General features: G+C 57.7%; 2 protein-coding genes and 1 pseudogene across 7 annotated transcripts in view; 2 read left to right on the top strand and 1 right to left on the bottom strand.

Annotated features, from left to right (window-relative positions):
* CIC (capicua transcriptional repressor) overlaps positions 1 to 10,647 on the bottom strand; it is a 26,629-nt gene extending 15,982 nt beyond the window's left edge. For 3 of the 5 annotated variants that reach the window (XM_042920428.1, XM_042920432.1, XM_042920431.1), the window contains exons 1-2: positions 10,547 to 10,647; positions 4,557 to 7,370 (exon numbers count right to left, since the gene is read on the bottom strand). In XM_042920428.1, the coding sequence (XP_042776362.1) occupies positions 4,557 to 7,359 (2,803 nt within the window). In that variant the 5' untranslated portion in view covers positions 7,360 to 7,370; positions 10,547 to 10,647. Of the gene's footprint in view, positions 1 to 4,556; positions 7,371 to 9,187; positions 9,633 to 9,760; positions 9,785 to 10,546 lie in introns of those variants that run through there. The other 2 variants (XM_042920430.1, XM_042920429.1) reach the window with 2 other exon arrangements.
* Positions 10,431 to 27,568, top strand: ERF (ETS2 repressor factor). 2 transcript variants are annotated; one of them, XM_042920442.1, is made up of 4 exons: positions 10,431 to 10,495; positions 25,247 to 25,481; positions 25,860 to 25,975; positions 26,082 to 27,568. In XM_042920442.1, exons 2-4 carry the CDS (start codon positions 25,450 to 25,452, stop codon positions 27,368 to 27,370), a joined length of 1,437 nt encoding a protein of 478 aa, XP_042776376.1. In that variant the 5' UTR covers positions 10,431 to 10,495; positions 25,247 to 25,449; the 3' UTR covers positions 27,371 to 27,568. The 2 variants fall into 2 exon arrangements, with proteins under 2 accessions (XP_042776376.1, XP_042776375.1); XM_042920441.1 differs by lacking the exon at positions 10,431 to 10,495 and adding an exon at positions 20,661 to 20,827.
* Positions 18,105 to 18,203, top strand: LOC122209280 (annotated as a pseudogene).

The following is a 27,568-nucleotide window of genomic DNA, read 5'->3' as shown; positions in this document are numbered from 1 at the left end:
CCCTCTCCTACTCTAAACTCTTGGCTCTTCACGGACTGGCATTCAAACCTAGCCTGGCTAGATGCGTGCTCCTTGGCACCTTTCTGCCAATCCTAGGCTCTAGTGTCAGCTCCAGCTTCAACCAGCCACTGAGAGGTCATGCACTTTCACCCCTCCTGGCCTTTGCTCCTATGGCTGCCTTGGCCAGGAACACCCTTCCCTTTCTTTCACTCTCCTGAAATCCACTCATTCCTCATGCTTCAGCTCAAAGGTCATTTCCAGTGAGAAGCCTACCTGTACCTTCCTCATCACTCTGCATTGAGCCACAAAGTTGTCACTATCCTCTGGCTTCCCCAGACTCTGTACCTCCCTCTGCTCTTTGCCTGAGCCTGCATCCGTGTCTGCCTTCCCCACCCATTTCCCCCAGGGCTGCTCAGCTTGGGCCTGGTGGAGGGGAGGAGAGGCTTCTGATCGGAGAGATGGAGTTCACTGTTTGAGACAAAATGGAAATTCTGGTGGGCAGAATCTGGATTTGGGGAGTCAGGAGAACCTAGACTCCTCTTTGGGCCTCATTTTCCCCACCAGGCCAAGCATAGTTGGTGGGTACTGCCTGGTCTCTGAGGTCCCGTTCACTGGGGTATAGTATGTTGGGACTCCATTAAATGGAGCTGGCACCAAATGTGTCTCCTGCAAGGCATTGAGGGGGTGGCAAGGGTGGTCTGGGTCATGCCCTCTAGCAGGTGGGTGGGCACAGGAGCTGCTTTCCTGTTGTTCCCCCACAGCCGGATCTCCTAGCTTGGCCCATGCAGCCCCCGCCTTCCTGCCTGACTTGGGAACAGGTGCTCGAATGTAGATAGGTCTGCAGGAGGCTCCTGACACCTCTCAACACGTTTCAGAGACAGTGGTGGGCAGGAGGGGGCTCCCAGGCCTGTACAACCTCCCAACACTCCCCAAGAACGGAGTAAGGGACCTAGTACTTGGCACCTGTCCACTCACTTAAAGGGAGGGAGCACCCGATGTGCACAGAGTAGTGGTGAGGGGCTATGATGGGGGCAGCAAGTCTGTCTAAAGAGTGGGAGGAGGGCCAGGGGAAGCCCAGAGACACAGGATCCCAAGACAGGGGGCCAAAACAGAAGGTGGGACGAAAGCTCAGACAAGGACTGATGTCTAAGGGAGGGACAAACCAAGAAAGATATAGAGAGACAGACAGAAGTCCAGTGAGAGAGACTCAGGCCCAGAAATAGAGAGCTACACAGACAGATGTAGGAACCCAAGGCAGAGACAGACAGACATACAGTGGCTCAAAGAGAGGCAGAACAGGCAGACAGAGGCCTAGAGAGGGGGCACTGCCTGTCAGTACAGCGAAGCCAGGCAGAAGCTGGGAGCTAGAAAGAAGGCCTTGCCAGGAATGGGGCTGAGACATCTGGCCTCCTGGGCTGGGGCTGCAGGCCCTGGGGCGGCTTCCTCTCCTGGGGAGCAGGCGGGAAGAGTCAGAGGGAGGTGGCAATGGCAGCTGGCTGGCCTGGCCACGCACAGAATGTGGAGAATGCCGGCCGCCTGCCCCGGCACGTCCCCCAGCGGAAGCAAATGCCTGGCGGGGGGCAGGAGCAGGCAAGCTGTCCCAGGCCGCCCCCTCACACCTGCTGCCCTGAGTGAGGGTCAGGCCTTGGCATGAGCGGGTAGAAAGGGACAGGACCACGGCCTCACTATGCCACCGGGCACAGTCTGCCCTTACCTAGGCCTCAGAGGGAAAAGGCCCCAGGTGCCTGCCTACCAAGGGTTTGGGGAGGCCTCTGGGAAAAGAACAAAAGAATCTGCTGGCTGGGAACCTGAGGGCAGCCTGGATACCTCAGCATGGGTGTTGTCAGAGAGGCGCTGCTCAGAACCGCCAGGACAGGCACTGGACAAGTTCTGACGACCAGATGGCCTGCAGCCTCCCTTCCCTGAACCTCGGTTTCCCGCCACCACCGCCCCAGCCCCCCCACCCCACCCCCCCTCCAACGCAGGGCTGATAATCCTTTCTGCATAGCATCAGGTGGATTTGGCGAGATGGCCCAACGCCTAGGGCTGGGCACATGGTAAATGCTTAATAAGGAGTGGTTACTATTATCGTTATCATTGTTACCGAGACTACTTAAGAGCCTGGGTTCTGGAGCTGCACAGCCTGGGTTCAAATCCTGGTTCTTCCTCTTCCTAGCTGGGTGACCTTGGGAAAGTCACTTAACCTCTTGGGGTGCTCTTTCCTCCTCTGAACACTAGAAATAATAATGGTGCTGACCTCCTGGGGTGTTGTGAGGATTCAGTGAGTAAATGCTCAGCCGGCACTTAGCAGTGTACCACGCACACGCACGGGTGGTGCTTGAGAAATTAGGACTTCTGTAACTTCTGACAGTTAAGAGTGCTCTGATCTGGAGATTGGGAGACCTGGTCCAAGGCCCATTCCTGACCCTCCCTGGCTGGATGACCTTAATTAGGACTCTCCTGCCACTTTTCCTCATCTGGAAAAATGGCGGCAAGTAATCCTGCTGGGCCTGCCCTCGGGTTACCACCATCAGTGCCACCCCTCCCCTTGCAGCAGTCAGGGTCACATGACCCAATGCTATGACGGCAATGTTGGGGGCCGTAAGCATGTGGGGGGGGGGTGAGGGGGATAGTTAGAGTCCTTCTGCTTCACTCTCTTCATGTGGCTAAGGACAGAAATCCCTGCTGTGCTCACTTCTGTGGAATCTTGCTCCTGTCAACGACAGTAACAAATATAAAAGATGCTGGGGCAGGGCAAAAATACACAACTCATAACCTCAGTATATGAGCATGAGGGGCAAGCATAGCCCCTGTGTCCCTGTGCTCTGGGTCTAGACTGGAGCTCCATGAGGTCAGGGCCTGGGTTCCTTCCTGCAACAGCCTTTGCTGCAGTCCCAGCTCCCACCCAGATCCCCACCCCGACCTCCTTCCTCCCTGGTCCCCCTGCCTCTGGTCTCAGGCACTGGAATTCACCGTCCATGGTCAGCCACAGTCAGATCGGCTCAAAACCTTCCATGGCTCCCTAGTGCCCTCGGGATAAAGTTCACAAGTCTCCTAAGAGCCCTCAATGATCTGACCCTTGCTGATGAATATAGCTGCATATCCCCACACTCACCTATCCTCTAAAGCCCTTGACTTCGCAGATTCTACTTCCCTCAAATACTCACTTTGGCCTCAAGGCCTTTGCCCAAACTCTTCCCTTTGCCTGAAGGTCCCCCTTGCCAGGCTCACTTAGAACACCCTGCATATCTCACTTTAGAGACCCTGGCCCTTTCTCCAAGAAGCCCTCCCTGACTTCCCATAGCCTCCTAGCCTTCCCCCACCTCAGCTTTAACCACTCTGGATGCTCACTGTCTGAGGACAGATCTGTCTATTCCAGGGACTGTGAACCCTGTGAGGGCAGGGCTATGTCCTCAGCACCAACCAGCACAAGGCCAGGCACAATGGCACAGATTGTCAACAGCGGATTAATAAATAAGTAAGTAAGAAGAGGCTAGGGAAGGGGCTGGTGACTGGTCACCCTCCCTGACAGTTGCTCTGACAAGGGCCAACCTGGCCTGGCCTCTGGCTCTCTGGCACAATCTCAGAAGTGTCACTCTCCCTGCCTCTGGCCTCAGCCCTCTGGCCACCCTGGCTTTTCTGAGCTGTGTTCCTCTGGCCTTGGAGTCTTCCCTTCGGCCTCCTAGGAGGCTCTTCCACCCCATGGTTGCTGGTTCCAACTCATCCTTCAACTCTTGGCTTACACGCCCTTTCCTGAGGGCAGCCAGACTAGATTTCACACCTGGAGGCCTGCCCAGCACACCCCCAGCTCCCCTCCATGGCACTGGCCGCACCGGTGATATTTTCTGGGCACAGGCGTGAAGAGGAGGGCTCCCGTCCCGATCCCGCCCCCCCGAGGCAGAAGGCCCTGTTGGAGCCTCCGTCTTCCCATCTGTAACCCAGCACTATAGCTGAGCAGGGATGAACTAGCCTGCCTGGCTTTGAAGGCTGGTTCCAGGATTTGCTAGCCATGTGACCCAGGGCAAGTTAGTGACCTGGCCTCAGTTTCCTCTAAAGGAGCATAATCATAGCACCCACCTGTTAGGGTTATGAAGACTAAAGGAGCTAATATTTCAAAAGGGCTTAAAACAGGCCCCAGTACATTACAAGGTGGATGGGAGGGCTCGGCGAGATAACACACACAATACTTAACATGGTGATGCCCCCACCAGTCCAGTCCTCCAGACATGGGAGCTGTCATCACAATTATCACCTCTGTTACTCTCTTACCCCATCAGGATTGTGGAGGCCTGGCTCCAAAGACTCAGGAAAGGTTTGCTGACTGATAGACCCCTGAGGATGCATTCCCAGCAGGAGGCCTCTGGAAACACTGCACTAGCCTTCAAAGTCCAGTCCCTTGCCCACGTTAATTCCCACTGAAACATCTATGCAGAGAGGAGGCTAATCTCCCCTTAAACCCCTCTCCAGGTGGGGAGCTCACCTCTCCTGAGAGCCAGTTTGCAAGTGGCCCTGTTCAAAATGAGCCCTTACCCAGCCCGCCCATCCACATCTCTTACCTGTCCCAGGCCGGCCCATGATGACTTCCTTTTTGGGGGCAGGATGGCTGGTGTAGCTGCTGGGCACCAGGACGGGCAATAGGGCAGCAGGTGAGGGGTGGAAGGCCACCGGCTGGAAGGGTGAAGAAGCCAGGCCAAAGGTGGGCATCGGCTGGGCCACAGCAGTCGGCGCGGCTGGAGGCACGGTGATGGGCACGGGGGCTGGCAGAGGCGGGGGCAGGCCAGGCTTCCCACTGGCCACCCCAGGGGGCACTGGGGTCTCTCGGCAACCCCGCCCAGGTCCCGCTGCCCGAGCCTCACCAGCAGTGCCCACCTCCCCTGGAAATTTGGAGGGCAGCGGCACGTCGGGGTTGCGAACGATGACGGGTGAGTCCCGCTGCACGGCAGGAACCCTGCGCACAGAAGGCCCAGGATCCGAGGTCAGGCCGGCAGGTGGGGGCAACAGCAGCAATGGCGAGGGCTGGCGGGAGCGGGAAAAGGGCACGGCGGGTGACACAGCCCGGAAGCCAGCCGGTGTGGAGGGTGTAGGTGTGTGAGACACCGAGTCCACACCAGAGTCTAGGTTGTCGCTCTTGGGGAAGTCTGGGGTGGCTCCTCCGCCCCCTGCGCCAGGAGCCCCCAATGCCCCCGGGTGGGGCAGCAGCTCTGTCTTCCTCCGCCCAGGGCTGATGGGCACGGTGAAGGTCAGGTTGGTCTGGAAGGTGGGTAGGATGCCAGAAGAATGGCGCTCTCTGGGGGCAGGTGGTGGTGGGTGGGGGCCCAGGTCTGGTGGCGTCAGCACTCCTGCCTTCGGGGTGCTGGCACTTAGGTGGCGGCTGCGAACAGCAGTGCGTTGGATGACCGGTGAGGCGTTGATGGGGCTGAAGTTGGCGGGGCGGAAGCCAAAGAGCGGTGAAGGGGAGGGTGATGGGGCAGGTGAGAAGGGCGACTGTGTAGAGACTGGAGAGAAGGAGGGTGTGCCCGAGCGGGAGCTGCCCAAGGACACAAGCATCACAGCCGCCTCACACTCATCGAACTCAAAGCGTGACAGGTCAGCAGGAGCCACCAGGCGTGGGCGTGAGTCCCCACGGGCCGCCACACTGCTGGCCTCACTGTCCCGCGATGTTTCGTCACCCCAGTCAAACTCGGTGCTGCCCTCGCGTGCTGCCACGCCTGCCGGCCGCCCAGCCCCACCTGGGCCACTGTCCGCCAGGCCCTCCATCTCCTTGGTTCGCATGGACAGGTGGCGCGAGCAGTAGCCCCGCCGCTGCGACTCCTTCATGCAGCCGTCTCGAGAGCACAGCCGCCGCCACTGCTTGCCATTGAATTTCTTGCGGATTCCATTGGGTGTGCAGACCACGTCGCCCTTCTTGTACTTCTGCTGGGCAGCTGTCAACGGTGTGCGGGCCCGGGCCGCTGGCGCAGCCCCCTTCTCCAGAGAGGCCACGCTGCTGCTACGGCTGCCGCCCTGGCTTCCCTCCTGGCAGGGCGAGGGCTGCTCCCCAGGGCGGCCTGGGCCTGCAAAAGCCGGTGACTTGGGTGGCGGTGACAGGAGCTGGGGCGGGGGCAGTGGGAGCAGGGCCGGGGTGCCCAGGGCTGGCGGGTGCTTCTCCTCGCCCTCCTCACAAGCCCCCAGGTTGCCACCGAAGCTGATCTTAGAGACCTCAGCATCCTCAGGCTGCTTGGGGTCCAGGGCAGCAGGACAGGGTGGCAGGGTACCCCCTGGCTCAGCCTGCTCCTCCTCGGGGCCCGCGGGGGGCTTCCTCGGCAGGGCCTCAGGTTCCCAGGGGGGCCGCAGCAGGCGGAGGCTGGAGCGGGCCACCCACACGGCCTCCTCGGGCTCACGGTGTGGCAGCTGTGGGGGCTGTGGCAGGGTGGCTGGTGGGCCCGGCTGGGAGTTGGGGCCAGGGCTGAGGCGGACCTTGTAGGAAGCTGGCTTGGTGGCCACTTCCACCACCACGCCTTCACGGTAGGCAGCCACACCAGGCTCCACACAGGTACACACGGCCGTGCCCACCGCCAGGGCGCCCGGCGGCGGCGTGGCATCCAAGACCACATCTACACCGCCGCCAGGTGCCCCCTCGTAGAACGTCAGGGCCCGGTCCCCAGGGAACTGTACCCCTAGGTCCTGGCTTCGGCGCACCTGGCGCACCACGGCCGGCAGGAAGAGGCCATCTCCACGCCGAGCCAGCACCCGCTGGGACCTCAGCTGCCGCAGGTCATATCCACCACTGGTTCCACTTGGGGGCCAGGGACCTGGCCCACAGGCTTCGGCTGGCTCATCCTCCAGATCAGCTGAGTGCTCGCTGGCCGTGTCGGTGGAAGAGGAACGGGTGGAGGTGGGTGGCCGTGGAGGTACACCCAGGGTGCCGGCCTCCTCAGGGGTCCGTGCCCGCTCTTCAGGGGCCCCAGCCGCCCCAATGCTACCGCTGCCAGCTCCATGCTCCTCCACATACTTCTTCTTGGGCGCTCGAGACTTGAACGTGGCCGTCTTACGGCTGAGCGAGGGCTCCCAGCGGCTTGCCTCCCCCTCTACCTTGGGGTCCTCGGCTGGGCCTGGGGCTGCCGAGTCGTCAGGATGCAGCTCCGGGAGCAGCCCCTCAGCCCCAGGGCCCCGCTCAGACTCCTCCTCCTCACCCTCCTCAGCCTCTTCTGGCCCCGGAGGCTGCTGCTGCTGCTGCTGTGCCTCATCGTCTTCCTCCTCTGGCTTGTCGCCCTCCCCGGCCCCTCGCCGTCTCAGGGCCTTGGCCCGGGTGGCTGGTGGGGACTTGCCACCACTGCCAGAACCTGGGAGGCCGGCACATGCCTTCTTCATTGGCTTCATCTTTTGTCCACCTGCAGATGGGAAGGCAGACAGGGATCATCGGGAGCAACTCAGGAAGTCCCCAGACCCAGTGTCCCCCAAGACTTCCCACTTGCTGAGGCCACTGCCTCAACTCCATGATGCCCAAAGCCTCTTTCCTGGCTGTCCTCAACTCGTGTGGGCCCCTGACTGGCACCCATGTCCCCTGAGTTATATGCTCTGGCTGCTTGGGGACACTTACACATATCTGCTCTCTCTACAGAGGCCACAGCAGGTGTGTGCACACCCTGTAACTGCCCGAGGGGACACAAGAAGCAGTAACAGTTCACACCTGTACAGCACTCACTCTGCGCCAAGCCATGGGCCAAACTTGATTTTATTAACCCATTTCATCCTCATGACAGTCCTAAAAGGCAGGTGCTACTAACGGCCCTACTTGAGGAAACCGAGGCACAGAGAGCTCAAGCAACTTGCTCAAATTCTTCCAGCTAGGAAATGGCAGGGCTAGGGTCTGAACCCAGGCAATCTGGTGGCTCCCGAGTCTGTGCTCCTAACCATTTCAGTGTGCCGCCTGTCACATGATCCAGAGGGCACGCTTCCTTGCACTGTCACTGTCCAGAGAGCACACACACTCATACACACACATGCACAGGAACACAGTCACAGAAAAGGAGGTGACTGGGCTGTGATGTGAGCCTCTCTCCACCCCCACCCCCACCCCTCTGAGCAGCCTGGCATGGCCAGACATTGTGGGAAGGAGTAGGCAGCTGAAAGTCCTGAGGGACGGCTGCCCACTCTTCTCTGCACCCCGGGCCTGCCAGGTATAGCCATCTCCCCAGATCCTGGCAGGGAGCAGGCAGGGGCACGTCTGGGGCAAGAGCTTATCCCCAGTGCTGCCACGGGGCCGTGCATGAGCACACGCACGCGCACAGAAACACACACAGAGGCACACACACGTCATCACACAGTGGGACACAGAGCTACACCCCAGGGTTTCGCTGTCCCACTGGATGGGAGCCTGCCCCTCCCCCCACAGCACCCAGCGTGATACCAGCAAGCCCAGCCCCCCTTCTGGCCTGCACGCATCCCCCGCCCTCACTGGGCTGCCTCTGGCAGGGTGGCTGAGCTGGCCGGGCCCCCTGGGGCCCCCAAATATGCCCTCCGACTCCAGGTGGGGTAAGTGGGAGAAGGTCAAAGAGAGCAGGGCAAGCCCAGCAGGCCAACCTCACCCACTTCCTGAACAGTCATTACTGCCCGCCCCCTTTCAAGCTGCCCTGAGAAAAGAAAAGGGAAAAAACTTTACTCTGAAGTGACTAAGAGAACCTGAGAGGCCAAAAGGGGGCCTCTGGGAGGGTGGGGGGAGTCCAGGACCATAACTCAAACACAATCAGAGACACCCCTGACTCAGTCTTCAAGCTCCCCCAGGACCCCTGATCTTGTGTTCTCCTACTTGGGGCCTGCTCCTCCTGTGGACCCTGCAAACCCTGCCTGCTCCTTCTCTGGGCCAAACCTGGGGTCCTCACAGGCAGAGTCTGTAGGGCCCGGGGCTTCTCACACTGGGGCAGGCATTCAGGTGCCCAGGACTTGGGCAGCTGCCACCACCTTCTCCCCACTGACCCGCTGGGCCACCGTCCTGGGGACTGAGATGCGGCCCCAGTCCTGCCCAAACACAAACCTTTGCATACCCCACCCGGGGCCTACAACCATACCGCCTGGCCCCCTTGGACCTTGCTGCCTGGTCCAGTCTCTTCACCCCAGAAGCCAAACCTTTTTCTTTCCCCTGGGGCCTCCTCTCTTCCTGTCCACCCCACTTTGGATAACTCCCACCCAAGGCCCTGTGGGCCCTCACCTCCTTCAGAATCTGAGCAGTAACTCCTGAAGCCCAGGCAGGCCCAGGCTCTGGTTCTTCAGGGTCTCATGCCCTCTGCTCCCATCAGCCCTCCTGGCACTAGCTTCTCTGCCACTCTCTCTGCCATCCTGTCACCACCTCTACCTCTGCCTCTCTCCTCACAGGCCCTAGCCCCCCTCCTCAGTCACCCTCTCCTTGTCACCCTCATCTATCTTTGTCACCTCTTCCTCCCAGTCACTCTCCGGTCAGCCATCTCTGGACCTGTCACCTTTTCTCTCCATCACCTCTCCTTGTCACCCCTCCAACTCTGTCCCCTCCCTCTCCCTTGTCACCCTGATCTAGTCCTGTCACCCCTCCATTCCTGTTACCCATTCTCTACCCACCATCCCCTCTCCGTCACCCCTTTTCTAGCACTCTTCCTACCCACCACTTCATCCACTCTATCCCCCTTTCCCACCATCCAAATCACCTTTTTTCCTCTGTACCCCCTCCCCGTCCCTGCCACCTGTCCCCTCTCGGCCCCCAGCACCCCAAATCCCCCCTGCCCGTGTCAGCCCTGGCCCCGCCCCTCACCTCGGGCTCGGCGGGGTTTCGGGGCGGGGGGCCGTGGCCCCGGCTCGGTCCGGTCCGGTCCCTCCCCGCCCCCCCTCCGGCTCTCCCTCTCGATTCTCCCTTTTTTTTTTTACTCCAACACACAAAATGGTGAATGGACCTGCAACAGCTGGAGCAGCCAGCCAATCACCGGCCACAACCCCGCTGACCGGCGCCGTCCTAGACCAATAGACATTCGCAGCTCAGTCGGCTCCGCCTCTCCACGACGAGCGACATTCGCCAAGGCCAATCCCGCCCACCCGGCAGCGCCAGGGGGAGGGGCCAAAGTCCAAGACCGGCCTCCCTCTGGGACCGACACCAACCTGAGCCTACGACCGCCTGATCTGCCTAGGGCCCTTCCCCACAACAAGTGATGGACTTCAGCCTTGGCCAATTGCAGGCCGTCTTAGTGCAGACTGACGAATACAGTACCCAGTCGCCCTGCACTCTAGGCCGGAACCCAGCCTCTGTGAGGGACAGTAGCCAATGAAGTGCAAGAAGGAAGGGCTTAGGGATAGGCTGTCCAATAAGCAGGCTTAGAAGGCGTGGCCTGAGCGTTTGTTGACCGGCTCGTCGCAATTCCTGCTGGGAATGGTAGTCTTCTTACGGCTCCGGCCCATAGTCGATAGTACAAAGCAGACTACAACTCCCATGTGACAGAGTGCTGTAGCACCAAAGAACCCGGGCGAGGAGAAAAAGTCGGACAGGGCAGTTCCTGTAAGTCTCACTGCACACCAGGAGCATCTTAGACCCAGGGCCCCGACTCACCCCGATTCCCGGCTCTGGCGTCGCTAGTGGCTCCTCTCAGTGGCGGCGGTAGCGGCACGAGGGGGAGGTGCGAGGAGCAGCCAACCGCCACCCGCAAGCCCCGCAGCCAATCAGCAGCGGGCGGGGCGGTGCAATGACCTCACCGGGTTTTACTCTGTTACCCCTCCCCCACGTGGTTGTTGCTGTCGGTAGCCGAGAGTAGGGAAGTTTGGGGTGGGGGGGAGGGGAGGAGAACGAGTGATGTCACCTTTCCCCCGCTTGATTGGCTGTAGGGTGGCCGGGACTGTGACCAATCAACAGCCTCAGAAAGTCCGGCGCGGCCCCGCGGAAAGCCCTGTTGCCACCGGGAGGGGAGAGAACGTGCGCGTGTGGGGTGGCGCGCGCTGCAGTGGAGTGAACGCGCGCGGCCTGGGGCTTGGAGGACCCTGGAGACAAGTCCCCTCTTCGAAGACTTTGGCGTTTAGGGCGGTGCAGTTTTCTGACGGCCTCCCCCCAGGCTCGTGGGGGTACAAGATGGGAAAATGTAGCGCTTCGTGGCGCTTCACACCACATTCCCTTCACACTACATTCTGTAGAGAGCTACTTTGTGGGTGTTCGCTCTTGGCGGGACCGAGATTTTTTTAAGGTCTCAGGTTAGGGGGTGGTTCACACGGGGTAGGGAGGAGAGGGATATGCCCTGTCGGTAGTAGATTCCGGCAGCCCAAATCTGGGGCTTACACCAGGTATGGGGCTGTCTGCAGGGCATCCAAACTCTCCACGTTGGATTTGCCCTAAATAGAGGGTAATGGGGAGCAGTGGACACTGGCCTGAGGAGAGGCTTTTGCTGCCTGTGATGGGTTCCCGGTATCCACACAGGATTCACATCGCTTGAGAAGCAAATGCACCCAGTCTATTGCAGGTGCAGACAGTACAACATTCCCACTACCGGTGCGAGAATGTGCTGAGACATATGGCCAGTTAACCCCGGGGGCTGGGAAGCAATCTCAGTTGTCCAGTGGGGTTCACTGAGATTGAAGGAGATTCACATTATCCACTGTCCACAGAAGATTTGCTTTGAGAGTGGGGGAAATTTCACTGTCTGCAACTTCACGAGTGGGGGAAGGGCAGAGAGAGAGAAGAGAGAATCCCAAGTAGGCTCTGCGCTGTCAGTGCAGAACCTGATGCTGGGCTCAAACTCACGACCTGTGAGATCATGAGCCAAAGTCGAACGCGCAACCAACTGAGCCTCCTAGGTGCCCCTCAATTTTTATTAACGTTCATTTATTTATTTTGAGAGAAAGAGAGAGTAGGCGTGCAGGGGAGGGGCAGAGAAAGAGGGAAAGAGAATCAGTGGGAAGGAATCTTACACTATTATTTACACTTACACTATTACACTAGTGTATTATGACTTACACCATTTCATACTATCATGCTATTTTATACTGTTTTCATAACATTCTAGAAGAGTTTGCACTGAAAAACTGAGTGGACTTTGAGGGAGCTTTTACAGGGCAGGTTAGACCGTGTGCATTGGGTAGATGCTGGGTCTGAGGGAAGTTTATACTCATCAGAGAGTTCCCATTGCCTACTTAGGTAGACCCTTGGAGAATGCTTCACGCTGTTACAGAAGGGGTTCACAGCAGCTGCAGAAGGTCCCCCATACATGGAGATGTGCCCTGTCCTTGTTAATTTTGCCATGGAGGTGAGACATTATAGTGTCCACGGGGAAGTGCGTGCTGGGTGGGAGTTCACGTTGCCCAGAGATTATATTGCGTTAGAGACTTCCGTTGATCAGGATGGTGTTTCACGTTCCATAGTCAGTTGGCATCAGGTGTGGGGGAGAGTTAGCCTGTCAGTGGGGAGGGAGGTGTGCACTGTCCGCGAAGGAACTCACCCTGCCCAGGGAGCCCTCTGATGTAGTGAAAGGGAGCCTCTCCTGTCCCTTCAGGATCGTCTTGGCTGTGGTCAGTTTACAGTGTTCACACAGGAATCCTCACTGCTTGTTGGAGTTACACCATGCACAAAGGAGACCTGTCTGTGGGAATTCACACCGTCCAAGGGCCTATTTTTCCCGTCATCCTGTCATCAAGGAAAGGTGCGCATAGTACCCTGCCCCTGAGAGAATTACATAAAATGTAATTAACTTAGTACACGGTTCATTGACATTACACTGTCCTGCAAGGTGGGGGGTGATGTTGCCGGAAGCGGGATAATACAGGCTTAGCCAGGCTACTGGGGTCAAACCCAGCTGGGCTTCTTCTCTGGCTGTGTGACTTCGGGCAAGCCATTTAATCCCTCTGTGCCTCCATTTCTGCATCTGTATGGGGATAATTAAAAACAAACAAACAAACAAACAAACAAACGGATAGCCCTTGGCCTAGGGTTATGATGAATTTAGATGTGCAAGGCATTTGGGACAAGTGGCTCCAGCAGAGTAAACCCGCAAAGATCTTAGCTATTGTCGTGATTGTTGGTATCCAGGGGGTTATCACTACCTGAAGGGTTTATGCTGCCTCAGTCTTAACTGGCCACCTTCTGCACACTTCGTACGTGTGTGCTGCTCGTGGTGCTGGTAGTGGTGGTGGCGGAAGTGTTTGAAAGGATTCCAGGGTTTGGCCTATCTCTGGAGCATTTGCCGAGCTATCAGGAGGCACCGTGGTCTAGCACTTGATGTCCCAGCTGTAACAATGTTTAGCGTGGGCCTGGAACCTCTCTGAGTCTCACTGTTCTCATCTGAAAAATGGGGATCATCGGAGTACCTACCTGATAAAGTTGACGTGATGATGAAATGAGATGCCGAGTCCAGGTCCAGGGTCTTGTATATAGTAAGTGCTCAGTAAATAGGAGTGGCGATTTTTTTAATGTTTGTGTGTTTATGTATTTATTTTGAGAGAGAGAGAGAGAGAGAGTGTGTGTGTGTGTGTGTGTGTGTGTGTGTGAGCAGGGGAGGGGCAGAGAGAGAGGGAGACACAGAATCTGAAGCAGTCTCCAGCCTCTGAGCTGTCAGCACAGAGCCCAACATGGGGCTTGAACCTACGAACCGCAAGGTCATGACCTGAGCCAAAGTCGGCACACAACTGAGCCACCCAGGTGCCCCTTTTAATGTTCATTTATTTCTTTTTGAGAAGTGGGGGAGGGGCCGACAGAGAACCCCAAGCAGGCTCCACACAGGGCTCGATCCTACAATCAATGAGATCATGACTTGAGCTGAAATCAAGAGCCAGATGCTTAACCGACTGAGCCACACGTGCCCCTAGAAGTGGCAGTTTTTATGTGCCCTATCCTGTGCTGGGCCCCGGGAAATCCCTGCCACTTAGGAATTAATTCACCATTTCTGGGTCTTTATTTGGGGCCTCAGTGTTCATGACAAGTTATACTACCCTCTGGGGAGTCATCCTGTCCTCATACCTGTGTGTGCTGCAGGGAAGTTAGGTAACTTTTTAAATAAAGTTTATGTATTTTTATTTAGAAAGAGAGAGAGAGAGAGCCTGAGCAGGGAGGGACAGAGAGAGAGGGAGAGAGAGGGAATCTCAAGCAGGCTCCACGCTGTCAGCACAGAGTCCGGTGTGGGGCTCAAACTCACTAACTGCGAGATCATGACCTGAGCCATACCAAGAGTCGGTCGCTTAACCAACTGAGCCCCCTGGGCGCCCCAGTTCCATAACTTTCTTTTTTAATGTTTATTTATTTTGGAGAGAGAGAGAGAGAGAGAGCACAAGCCTGGGAGGGGCAGAGAGAGAGAGAGAGAGAGAGAGAGAGAGAGAGAGAGAGAAACCCAAACAGGCTCCAGGCTCTGAGCTGTCAATACAGAGCCCAACATGGGGCTCAAACCAACGAACTGCGAGATTATGACCTGAGCCAAAGTTTGGATGCTTAATCGACTGAGCCACCCAGGCATCCCAGTTGTGTAACTTTTTATGGGAGAACTAGGATTTTTAGGAGGAGGGTGGATAATAGAATTTTATGATGGTTGTTACAAAGGCCCGGGGAGTTTAAATGGAACATGGGGTTTCGGGCTACATTATCAATGACTTAATAAAACTGACATAGTGACACCGAGGTGTATTGGAACCATTGTTAAGTCCTTACACTGCTCACAGAGTGCTCCCCTGAGGTGGCACTGTCCACATGGGGGCCCAGTGTCCTTGGGTTACACTCATGAGGCCAGGTGACGACGGCGCTACACTGTTCACATGAAAAGTCACACTGGTTACAGAAATGACCCTATTTATGTGCTTGTCTCCACTGTGCATACAGGTTTACACAGGTTGTAGGAGCTGACCCTGTTGATGGAGGAATTCACACAATGTTAAACGGGCCATGTTGCCTCTAGGGTAGAGCACGCTAATGAGGGAACACGCTATTTGTAGAGGGGGCCCACCTTGTTTATTTGCTGTCTCACCACGTATATGGGGCTCACGCTGTTTATGAAAGTTACACCACCTATACGGGGTTACACCGTTTACGTGGGTTGCCTTTGTATACGAGGCTCACAAAGTTTATGAAGACTGTGCTATTGGATGGGACTTGGGTCATTTATGAGGGCTACCCTGTCTGTATGAGGTTTATGAGGGTCGTGCTGCCTCTGCTGGGGTTCACGCTGTGTTTGAGCATGCACTATCTGGGGTTTACACTATCCATGCGAGAGCCACCCTGCAAATGGGAGTTTATATCAGTTATGGACTTGGTTCTGTCTGTAAGATGGACTCTGATTGTGGGCTTATACCAGTGTACATGGACTCAGTTCATTTTAGCAGATATGTATTAGCAGACTGTTCTATGACCAAACTTGGGGTAGGCCCTTGGTGTAGAGCAGTGAAGAAAACAGACCAAATCCCTTTCTTTGTGGAGCTGACCTTCAGTAGGACAAGCACACCTTTGCAGAGTTTTTCCTTGTATACGGGGTCCACAATGGGGTTGACACTCTTTAGGGGGTTGAGTTGGCATCAGCTGTCCATGAGAGTTTCTCTGTGTGTATGGGGCTACATTTATTGGTATTCCATTGGGTACATGGGGATTCACTATCCAGAGATGAACTTATTCATTCATTCTAGATTGCCAGGCATTGTGCCAGGCTCTGGGGACACAGTAGGTAACAACACAGGCAAAAATCACTACCCTCGTAGAGCTGATATTATAGAGGGGGGATTCAGAGGAAGAGCAAATACATTTCAGAAATACATGCCACATGAGGATAAGTGCAATGGAGAAAAATAGTGCATAGAAGGGACATAGGGGTCCAGGAAGGGGGCTTCAATTTAAAACAGAGTGGTCAGGAGCACCTGGGTGGCTCAGTCAGTTGAGTTTCTGACTCTTTTTTTTTTTTTTTTAGTTTATTTATTTGAGAGAGAGAGAGAGAGAAAGTGCCACAGAATCTGAAGCAGGTTCCAGGCTCTAAGCTGTCTGCACAGAGCCTGACGCAAGGCTTAAACTCATATATTGCAAGATCATGACCTGAGCCCAAGTCAGACGCTTAACCTCCTGAGCCACGCAGGCACCCTGAGTTTCTGACTCAATCTCAGTTCGGGTCTTGGGGTCATGAGTTCAAACCCTGAGTTGGGCTCTGTGCTGGGCATGATGCCTACTTAGAGAAGAGAAAAGAAAAGAAAAAAGGAAAGGAAAGGGGAAAAAAGAAAAGAAAAAAGAAAAAGAAAAGAAAGAGAGTGGTCAGGTAGGGCTTATTGGGAAGGTGGTTTCTGAGTAAAACCCTGAAGGGGACGAAGGGCAGAGCTATGCAGACTTCCGCAGGAAAAGCCTTCCAGGCAGATGGAACAGCACAGGCAAAATCCCTGAGGCAGGCATATGCCTGGCCTGTTGAAGAAATAGCACAGAGAGGAAGAGCCTTGCTGGCCACTTCAGGGAGTTGGCTTTTATTCCCAGTGAACAGAGGATTTGGGGCAGCAAAGGGATATCATCTGATTTACTAGAACCCCTCTAGCTGTAGGTGGGGCACAAGTGGCAGCCAGGAGGCCAGCGAGGAGTGCCCAGATCAGTGGGGTGGTGATGGTGAAGAGTAGCTGATTTTGAATTTTTTTTTTAACATTTATTTTTGAGACAGAGAGAGACAGAGCATGAACAGGGGAGGGTCAGAGAGAGAGAGGGAGACACAGAATCCGAAGCAGACTCCAGGCTCTGAGCCATCAGCCCAGAGCCCGACGTGGGGCTTGAACTCACAGACTGCGAGATTGTGACCTAAGTTGAAGTCGGACGCTTAACTGACTGAGCCACCCAGGCGCCCCGAAGAGTAGCTGATTTTGAAACAGTTGAAGGTAGAGCATATATGGGAGTTCCCTTCAGACTGGGTGATGGGTGACAGAAAGGGGTCAAAGATGACACCAAGGAATTCAGCCAGGGCAACTTGCAAAATGGTGTTTCAGGTTCCCAAGATGGGGGAGACTGGGGTGGGGACAGTTTTGGGGAGCTCAGGGAAACCATTTTGACTTGGCAAACTTGAGAAATCAAAATGGAAGCGCTGGTGAGGCAGTTTGATTTGTGAGATTGGGAAGCCAGTGGTGAGTCCTATGCTGGAGGAAAAAGATTTGGGTGTGATCAGCACAGAGGTGGCATGTGAAACCATGGGGCTGATAGAGATCACTAAGGGAACCAGCAACAGATGGAGGAGGGAAGAGGGGGACCCAGCTCTGAGCCCCGGAACCCTTCAGCATTTCAAGTAGGGGGCTGAAGAAGGGTGATACGCTAATGGGGTTATTACATTTTTTGTTTGGGAGTAGTCACACTGTTTAGGTGGCTACAGTCTCTATATATGGTGGCTTATATTATTTCTAAGGGAACTACAGTGTTCAAAGAGTAGTAATGGCCCCTTGTTGCTTGTTATAGGTGATGGGTAGGTTGTGACAATGATTATCGCCCATACGGTTTTCTTTCCGGAAGCGTGGGGATAGATAGGTTCTGTCCATGCCTTAGCCTGACAACAACAGCATAAATGTCATCTACTGTCAGGACAGTAACTTGGAACAAGAACTATGTCCATGGGAGTGAGGGTGTCTTCCACTGTCTGGACAGAGTTGTTTTCTCCCTGGAGAATTACACTGTTCACTGTAGGCATGTCTTAGGTCTATGAGAGGTTGCACTTTTCACTTAGCTTCGGGGGCCTTCAGGTGGAGTTTTCCCACAGGGAATGAGAGGGTGGAAGGAAGTGTCCCCTTGTTCACTGGAATTGATATGGCCTTCCATATGCCTTCACTGGATGGCATGCCTTTAAGGAATGACCAGTGGTGACGAATAGTCTCTCTGCCAAGTTTGTGATATGCGAGTGTTTCATACAGTAACGGTGCGGTTCACCTTCCCTGATTGGCTCTCAGTGTTCACAAGGCAAGTGAACTATCCAAGAGGGTCCACACTTCTGTGGTAGAGTCACATTGACCCCCTGGAGGTTACATGATCTGTGGATAGGTTTTCATAAACCGCCAGAGGTCACACTACTCAGGGGGGATTTTCACCAGGGACTCCCACTCTCTCTGACGGCTCAGTCTCTACCATGATGCCTGCCCGCTACCCATGATTGTATTTCATAGAAACAGCACGACTGAGTTATGCAACTGGGTCAGGGTGGGACTTATGCCATTAAGAGGCAATTTCTGGGATGATACAGAGAGGGTTAGACTCATGGGCCCTGCACAAGGGTGACACTCAAATTTGTGAATTGTTCCCTATTTTAAAAAAGGGGGGGAGAGTTGTGCCTGGGTGGCTTAGTCAGTTGAGTGTATGACTCTTCAACTTTTATTTATTTTTTATTTTTTTTGCAAGACAGAGAGAGATAGAGTTCAAGCAGGGGAGGGGCAGAGAGAGAGGGAGACTTAGAATCCAAAGGAGGCTCCGGGTTCTGAGCTGTCAGCACAGAGCCCCACGCAGGGCTCAATCTCACGGATGAACTGTGAGATCATGACCTGAGCTGAACTTTGGCTTGCATGCACATGTGCTCACTCTCTCCCTCTTAAAAAAAAAAAAAAAAAAAAAAAAAAAAAAGCAATTTCACACTGTCAGTACCCTGTATTTATTATCTAGTTGGAGTCTGTAGGGTAAGGGGTGCTTACATTATCCACAGGGTATATAGCTCATTCTGCTAATAATTTATTACCAGTATTTACTACATACTTACTTCATATCCCCAATTTCTTACAACAACCTGGTCATGTAGGGTCTAATAATATCCCCATTTTACAGATGGGGAAGTTGGGGCTCAAAGAGGAAAATTCACTTGCTCTATGTCACAGACAAGAAGTAGCAAAGTTAGGGTTGCAACCCCCATCTTTGTCTTGTTGGTGGGAGTGTGGGATCACTAAAGTTGTTACAGACCTATTATTGTTGAAACTTTGCATTGTCTTTTTCTGAGGGGAGGTAGACAGTAAAGGTGTCAGTAAAGCTGATGGTGAAGGATGTGGTTTCAAATTGGATAGGTCTAAGTTTAAATCCTGACTCCAACACTTCCTGGCTGTAGGACTTTGACTGACTGATTTCCCCTCCGAGCCTCACCTTCTTAATCTGTAAGTGGGGATAACAATAGCAATTTCCCACTTTGGGATTTTGTGAGCATCAAATGACAAGATGCCCCAGACAATGCTTGGCCCAGTGCCTGGCACATCATGAGCGCTAGGAATTCGGGAGCTGTTATAATAACAATGATGGTGATTATTATTGCTGGACCACACTGCTCCCAGAGGGTTACAATATCCGTGGGGGAGCAGCACTGTCCGTAGGCAAGGTTACATAATTCCCCAGGGAGGTGATGCTTTCCCCGGGAGGCTCTGGTCTCTACGGAGGAAGAGGCTAGAGACTTCTGAGGCACTGGTTAGGGGACTGCTCTAATGCATCTAGGCACCCAGCAAAGGGTTGAAGCCCTAAGAAGCCAGAGTCACCCTCCTGGCCTTCCCACCCTGTGGCTTGTCTCTCCCTGCCCATTTTCTGTTTCAGTTTCTCTGAGCCTCACCCCCACCCTGCAATATTCCCCTCCTGTGGTACCTCAAGAGTCTTCTCTGAAACTCTGTCTTCAGGCTCGGTCTGTGGATATTGCTTCTATTTGCCCTCTACCCTGCTGCCGGCTCCTGCTAGCCGTCAGATCAGCGCTTATTTCCTGTTTCCTGAAGCCTCAGGCTCCATCCATCCCTCCCAGCTGCGGAGAACAGACTTAGCACTGCCCTACGCACTGGTCTTCATCCTTAAGCCCTACCTTCCTCTCTCCTGGCGACCCACCAGTGCCCCTTGGGAGCACATTTGTTCAGACTTTGGTCGCCCCCTCGCATCCTGGCCCACCTCCGGAACCCCCTGCCCTGGTGGTGGAGGTGGGGGTACCTCCGGCGCCGGCTGTGTCCCCAGGACAGCTGCAGCGTGGGGATGGAGTTGGGGGGGGGGGTGGGATGCTCCCAAATGCATTCTCTTTGGTCACTTCCTCCCCAGCTGGGATTGGGGCTATCTGGAAGGCCAAGACCCCATCCCGGAGGAGCGGAGGGCACAGCCGCCTCCCCATTTCCGATGCTGGGAAATGATTCCCACCCATTCCACCCCACCCCTGGACAGCTGCCCCCATTCAGGCTCAGGGCTGTGGGGGGGGGGGGCAGGGTAAGGCCAGGGTGAGAAATGTGGTCTTGATCATTCTCCAAGGTCCTGACCTGCCCCCCTGCAGTGAAGATTCTGCCCCCTCTCGAAAGGTCCATGCCTTTCAAAAGTTTTTGACCCCTTCCAGAGCCCCCCCCCCCCCCCACTTACAAGCTCCCAAAAGAAACTCTGGATCCGCAGTGGGCAGGAGAGGAGGAGGGGCGACAGGTCACGAGCACGGAGGACTTAAGTTATCTGCAGACTAGGAGCCTCGGAAAAGGGTCATGACCCCCAGGACCCTATCCCACCCCCACCCCCTCCTTCCTTCCTCCCCTGTCGCGCGGCCCCTTTAAGCCCAGAGCCGGCCGGTCCTCAGTGGCTGCGCGCCGGCGAGTGTGTGTGTGTGTGTGTGTGTGTGTGTGTGTGTATGTGTGTGTGTGCGTGCGTGCGCGCGTGTGTGTATGTGTGTGTGTGAGTGCGCGGGGAGGGGGCGGGCGCAGTGTCTCCATGGCGACGCGGCGGTGACGTCGCCGGCCGGGGGGCGTGGGCGTCCCGGCCCCGGAGTGCGATATTAACCCGGGAGGCGGCGGCGGGGAGGGGAGAGGCTCTGAGAGGCGAGGCCGGGTGAAGCGCCGAGGGCGGCCCGACGGGCGCGGGACGGGACGGGGCAGCGCGGGCGCCGGGAGCTGCGGCCCGGAGTCGGGGCGCCTAGCCCCGGGCCCCCCAGCATGAAGACCCCGGCGGACACAGGTGGGGGCGGGGGCAGCACGTGTGGGGGAGACTTGTTGCCCGGGGAAACCAGGCAGAGAAACTTTGGGGGGGGCTGAAGGGTTCCGGGGCAGCCGGAGTGATCCCCAGTTCTGGGGGGACCCCAAGCACTCGAGACCTGTTGCTTCTCGTGGCGCGAGCGAGGGGTGCTGCATGGGACCCCCAATTTCTGGGTCCGGGCGGAGTGGTGTGGGCGCTGCGAGTCCTGGTCCTCTCCCTACTGGACTCCGAGAACTGGGTTCTCCCCCACTCCCGGGATCACGGGGGTGGCGGGGTCCCTCCCCGCCGCTCTGTCACGTTGCACTCTGGGGGCCGGGACGTGTGCGGGGCGTGGGGGGGGCTGTCCATGGGGCCCGCTATTCCCGGTTCTGCGCTGCGCGGTCCGGCCCATGACCTTCACCGCGGCGCGTGCCCCGCACCGGCTTAGAGGGGATACGGGATGGTTTCTAGAAGGAGGGCGTGATTGGGGAGCCCAGGACTCGGGGTCCGGGCTGCGCCGCCCCTCCCCCGCCCGTCTCCGCCGGCTCCTCGCTCCCCCGCCCGCGCCGAGTCGCAAAGTTCCAAAGCGCAGCCCGAACGTTCGAAAAAGGAACTTTTTGTTTCCGACCTTAGAACGCGCGGCTTTAAGGTGGCTCCGGGGAGACCTGGGTACCCTCCTCCCGCGCTGCCGGGGCCCCGGGGTGGAGGAGGGTGGGGAAGGTGGGGGGGACGCGGAGGCTCCCCCTTCACCCCCCCTCCCTCATCCAGCTCTTCTCTTTCAACCGGCCGTCTTTTCCCTCCGCCCCCCTCTTCCCCGCCAACTTGCTCCTCCTTAAGGGGCCAAGGTTCCCCTCCCCCCCTGTCGGCGGGCGGGGGGCAGCGGGATTAACCCCCCTCCCACTCGGACTTTCCCCCTTCCCCTCCCCCGCCGCCCCCGGGCTCGCGCGGGCTGGACTTTGCGCCCGAGCGCGCTGGGGGGAGGGGTCCCAGCCGCCCCCTGCCCGTCTACCCCGTCGGAATCCGGCCCGGGGCGGGGACGGGGGAGGGGGAAGGGGGCCGGGCGCCGCTGTTCAAACTTGTTTCCTTCCCCCGGCGGCGGCCGCGGCTAGGGCTCCTGTGTGCGGGTGTGTGCCCCGACCGGCCCACCCACCCCGCCCCCCCGCTCGGCGGGTGGGGGCGGCTCTTAAAGGGCTCCGAGCCGGGCTCCGGCGCCTGGGGATTGGGGCCGAGGAGGGGGGCAGGGGGGTGGGGCAGGGGTGCGGAGTGCTGTAGGGTCAGTCACGTGCGTCCCACATACTCTTTGGCTCCCACAGGCTCCAGGGCTGCTGGGCCTTGGGGGCAGCAAGAGCCTCTTCTCGCCCGAGGAGGGGGCCTAGGCGCCCAGACAACCCCGCCTCGTCTTCCCTCCCTGCTACGGGCCTTTGCCTGGTGGGACCGGCTGGGCCGCTCCCCTAACCCTGTCTTGGGGCCGAGCCGCGTGTGGGTTCTCCGCCTGGGGGAAGGGGCGGGGGCCTGGAATGGCCTCCCGATCGGTCCATCGGTGCGTCTGTCCGTCTGCACGCCCCTCCATCCGATCCTCCATCCCGGCCCCTCTCCTCTCTGCGGCGGCTGTTTCCCACTTCCTGTTTTCTTCCCGGCTCTGGCGCCACCGAGGGCTGCCTGGAGTGTGGGGGAGGTGGCAGGGCCCCCCAGGAGGTCGGCGTGTTCTTCCTCTACTACCACCACTCCCTTCCGACCCCCATAGTCTCTTTAAAAAAAAGTTTGGCCAGTCATGTGAATTTGGGGGGTGCCCAGGAGTTATGCCCCCCACCCCCCAGGTTTCCAGTCTGTCTAGGAGAATGCCTACCCCACCTCTGTGGGACCCAGGTGTGCCTTCTGGGTCCCTGCCATCCCAGCCCTTCCTGTCTGTCTGCTGCTACCTCTCCACCCTGTCTCAAAGTGTCTTGAGCCCCTCTCTCAGTGTCAGCTGCTTGCTCCTTCTATCACTGTCCCCCATGCTCCAGAGGTCCTCTCCCCCAAGCTTTCTTGGTGCAGGCCCGGTGGTTCCCTGTTTAAGCACGTGGACCCATACACAACACACACTCACACATGCTCCCCTTGCCCGTGCCTGGCTCCTGGCTCCAAGGCCTGGGGAACAGAGCCCCATTGAGACACCCTGACGTCACCCCCGCTCTTCTTCTCCCCCCAAAGCCAGGAACAGGCCCTCATGTATGCCATGTCCGAAGAGGAAAGCCTGGTAGGGGTGGTCCTGGGAGTGGGGAAGTCCCTGCCTGGGTTGGGATCCAGGGTCCTAGCCCCAGAGGGAGCTTGGTCAGGGAAGGGGGGGTTAACAAGGCAGCCTGGGACAGCCCCCGGAATGCAGCTTGAGGCCTTTCCAGAGCCCCCCACCTCCCTTCCGAGTTCCCTTTGTGTTGCATGTAGTCTCTCTCACTCCTCTTCTGCAAAGTTTATTTTTAGCCTCCTGCTCCCCCGCTCCCAGGACTGTCGCTGCACACACGTTGCCTGGTTACCGGGACAAGGAGGCTGGGGCGGGTGGGCTGGAAAGGGTGGCTTTAATTTGGGGGGAGGGTGAAAGTCAGTACACCCCCAACCCCAGACTAGTGTCTCAGGGGCTTTGCCCCCCACCCCCCCTTTTGGGTCTGAGAACCAGATTGGAGCTTAGGTAGGAGAAGCACGGAGCTTGGTGCTCTGAGTGGGGGGTAGGAGCATTTTGGAGGAGGTAGAGGGTCCATGGAGCTAGTGATTTGGTCACTTGGGTTCTCAAGGGCCTCTGGCCCCTGAAGAAGACCCTGGGACCTGCATTCTCCAGCAGGGTGAGGATAATGGGATGAACACCTGGATTCCTAAAGAGAGGAGAATGGGGCTATATGGATGCTGTGATCTAAGGAAGGCATTGTCAGGGGCTGTCACTTCTGAATGGAGCAGGGGCTGTTGTTGGTATAGGACTCTGGGTCTGTGACCAGCTGGAGGTCGTATCCTTGGAGCCCTGAGGGGCTTGTTTGAGGCTGGGATTTCTGAATGGGGCAGGGACTATGAGGGGAATGCTGGCCATCCCATTCTACCCAAGGCCAGGGCTCAGGAAGCTGGGTCGCTGTGGGGGATAGACTCAGCTCTGGATTTAGAAGAGGTGGTCCCTGTGGGAGTAGGAACTGCTGAACCCCTGTGTCCCCAAGGGGAAGTATCCCCTGTTGGATTCCAGACTGCAGTGGTGTCTTTGAGGGAGGCTCAGCATTGCCCTGGGCCTGGTTCGTACCTGCTTGAGCTGAGGCTTGAGCTGGGGCCAGGGGCCAGAGGCTGACCAGTGCAGCCTGACTGTGACTTGGGACCCCGCCCATTTTAGTTGTCCACCTTGGCCTTCTCCCTCTGGTGGCACCAGGGCCCCTGCCCTGCCTCCCCCTCCTTCTCTTCTTCCCCTTCCCTCCTCCCACCCCTCCATTACCGGCTGCCTAGTGCTGAATTATTGATGGCCCCTGATTACCCGGGGGTTTGGGAAATGACAACAACCGCAGCCCCCCCCATCGACCCCCCCCCCACCCAGGCTGCCCACCCCCTCCAGGGACCAGCCAGCCCACCACCAACCTCTACCCAAGGTTAATGCTGGGGGCGGGTAGGCAGGTGGGCAGGGAAGAAGCTGAGGATGAGAAGGCGGAAGGGGGAACGGGCTGTAGCATTGCTTGTTCAATCTGCAGGCCTGGGCTGGGGCCTTCCAGCCAGGTTGGGTCCATGTGCCTGGGTCTGGGGAGGGCAGTGCAGCACAGAGGGTCTAGGGCTCGTTGGGGGGTGGGGGGGGGCAGACAGTCTGGGTTTCACTCTCCAGGGAAGACAGAAGCCTCTGTGTGTGCAAGCGCTGACCTCATCGTCAACCAGCCACCCCACCCCACTCCTCCTGGTCCTTTTAAGAAAAAAAAAAAAAAATCATCAGGTCCTGGGGTGGGAGTAGGGCTCTGATACGTTTTGGGAGGGAGACAGTGTTATGTTCCCAGGAGGGGACTGGAACTGTGGGGTGGGTTGGGGGAGGGGTATAACTGGCCCTGAATGGGAGTGTGGGGGCTGAGGGGGGGCTCGCCCCAACCCGCTGGCCACGTGTGCCCCTTCCTGCCCCTCCCCCACTGGCAGCCCTGCCCGCCGGCCTGGCTTGGTGCCTGGCCCCCTGGCACTGGCCCCGGGACCCGCCGCCGACGGTTTCCTGTTTCTCCCGGTGTCGCTGGAGCAGGCTCCAGCTTCCCTTCCCCCCCGGCTCCCGTCTAGCCCCCTTACACACAGACACACACTGTCTCCCTCTAACCCGGGTCCTGACTTGGCGGAGGGGAGACGGATTTCCCCATGTTGAGGGTGGGGTAGGAGGGTGGACCCCGGGAGGGGACCTGGAGCCCTGGACTCTGTGTCCTGACCCGGGGCCACTCCCCTGCCTCCTGTCCTCAGGGTTTGCCTTCCCAGATTGGGCCTACAAGCCAGAGTCGTCCCCTGGCTCGAGGCAGATCCAGCTGTGGCACTTTATCCTGGAGCTGCTGCGGAAGGAGGAATACCAGGGTGTCATCGCCTGGCAGGGGGACTACGGGGAATTCGTCATCAAGGACCCTGACGAGGTGGCTCGGCTCTGGGGCGTCCGCAAGTGCAAGCCCCAGATGAATTATGACAAGCTGAGCCGGGCCCTGCGGTGAGGAGGGCAGAGACCCCTGAGCAGACATGGATAGCCCCCGCTAGTTGGGGAACGCGTAACCCATGGGAATAGACTTTGGGTTTGATCCTTTGCCAAATCATAGCTGTGTGACCTTGGGCAAGTCTTAATCCTTCTCTGAGCCCATCTGTCGTGTAGAGGTGTCCTGCGGAGAGAATACAGTCCTGGGTGTGGCGTCTAGTTTGGCCCCAAGCCTGAGGGGAGAGCTAGTTTTCATTCCTTCCGGGCACTTGATTTCTCTTGTATGGCCCAGGTTTCTTGGTCCCCCTTTGTGAGCAGCATGTAACGCATGTCAAGGAATGGGGTCTAGACTCTGGTCCCGTTGACTGATCATTCGATGGGTTTCTACATCCACAGCTATTATTACAATAAACGCATTCTGCACAAGACCAAGGGGAAACGGTTCACCTACAAGTTCAACTTCAACAAACTGGTGCTGGTTAATTACCCTTTCATCGATGTGGGGCTGGCTGGTGAGTAATGGGGCTGGTGGGCATGGGTTCAGAAGAAGCAGAGGGTCTGTGTGTATATCCAGGCTGGGCCAAGGGCCTTGACACCACATCTCCCCTCTTCTGCCAGGGGGTGCGGTGCCCCAGAGCGCCCCACCAGTGCCATCGGGTGGCAGCCACTTCCGCTTCCCTCCCTCAACGCCCTCCGAGGTGCTGTCCCCCACCGAGGACCCCCGCTCACCACCGGCCTGCTCTTCATCCTCATCTTCCCTCTTCTCGGCTGTGGTGGCCCGACGCCTGGGTCGAGGCTCAGTCAGTGACTGTAGCGATGGCACGTCAGAGCTGGAAGAGCCACTGGGAGAGGACCCCCGGGCCCGACCGCCAGGCCCTCCAGAGCTGGGTGCCTTCCGTGGGCCCCCACTGGCACGCCTGCCCCATGACCCTGGCGTCTTCCGAGTCTACCCCCGGCCCCGGGGTGGCCCTGAGCCCCTGAGCCCCTTCCCTGTGTCGCCTCTGGCCGGGCCTGGCTCCCTACTGCCGCCTCAGCTCTCACCAGCTCTGCCCATGACGCCCACTCACCTGGCCTACACTCCCTCACCCACGCTGAGCCCTATGTACCCCAGTGGTGGTGGGGGCCCCAGTGGCTCAGGAGGAGGCTCCCATTTCTCCTTTAGCCCTGAGGACATGAAACGGTACCTGCAGGCCCACACCCAAAGCGTCTACAACTACCACCTCAGTCCCCGCGCCTTCCTGCACTACCCTGGGCTGGTGGTGCCCCAGCCCCAGCGCCCTGACAAGTGCCCGCTGCCGCCCATGGCACCGGAGACCCCACCGGTCCCCTCCTCAGCCTCGTCCTCCTCTTCCTCCTCCTCTTCCCCATTCAAGTTTAAGCTCCAGCCACCCCCGCTGGGACGCCGGCAGCGGGCAGCTGGGGAGAAGGCTCCAGCGGGTGCTGACAAGAGTGGTGGCATTGGCATTGGCAGCGGCTCAGGCGGGCTGGCGGAGGGGGCGGGGGCGCTGGCCCCACCGCCACCACCACCACAGATCAAGGTGGAGCCCATCTCGGAAGGCGAGTCTGAGGAAGTGGAGGTGACTGACATCAGTGATGAGGATGAGGAAGATGGGGAGGTGTTCAAGACCCCTCGTGCCCCACCTGCGCCCCCCAAGCCCGAGCCCGGCGAGACACCTGGGGCAGCCCAGTGCATGCCCCTCAAGCTGCGCTTTAAGCGGCGCTGGAGTGAAGACTGTCGCCTGGAGGGGGGTGGGGGCCCCACTGGGGGCTTGGAGGATGAGGGTGAGGACAAGAAGGTGCGGGGGGAGGGGCCTGGGGAGGCCGGGGGGCCCCTCACCCCAAGGCGAGTGAGCTCTGACCTCCAGCACGCTACAGCCCAGCTCTCTCTGGAGCATCGAGATTCCTGAGGGCTGTGGGCAGGGGGCCCTGTTCCCCCCACCTCCCATGCTTCTTTTGCTGCCTTAACCCCCCCCCCCCACCCCAAGCCCTGGAGGTAAGGACAGCTCTCTGGTGTCTTCCCTGCCTCCTCCCCTTTCCTGCCCCATGTTTTGTATAAAACTTTTAATTTCTTTTTTTTAATGGTGAGGGTGGGTGGGTGTCCAGGG

This window comes from Panthera leo, chromosome E2, assembly GCF_018350215.1.
Source record: "Panthera leo isolate Ple1 chromosome E2, P.leo_Ple1_pat1.1, whole genome shotgun sequence".
NCBI classification, from domain to species: Eukaryota; Metazoa; Chordata; class Mammalia; order Carnivora; family Felidae; genus Panthera; species Panthera leo.
Note: the sequence above shows the minus strand (reverse complement) of the source record. Positions and strands in the feature narration are given on the sequence as shown.

Coding starts and splice junctions, on each gene's coding strand:
- ERF (XM_042920441.1), top strand. CDS start 20,806: ATGAAGACCCCGGCGGACACAG. Junction 20,828..25,246: donor GAAGACCCCGGCGGACACAG/GTGGGGGCGGGG, acceptor TCCTGTCCTCAG/GGTTTGCCTTCCCAGATTGG. Junction 25,976..26,081: donor CATCGATGTGGGGCTGGCTG/GTGAGTAATGGG, acceptor CTCTTCTGCCAG/GGGGTGCGGTGCCCCAGAGC.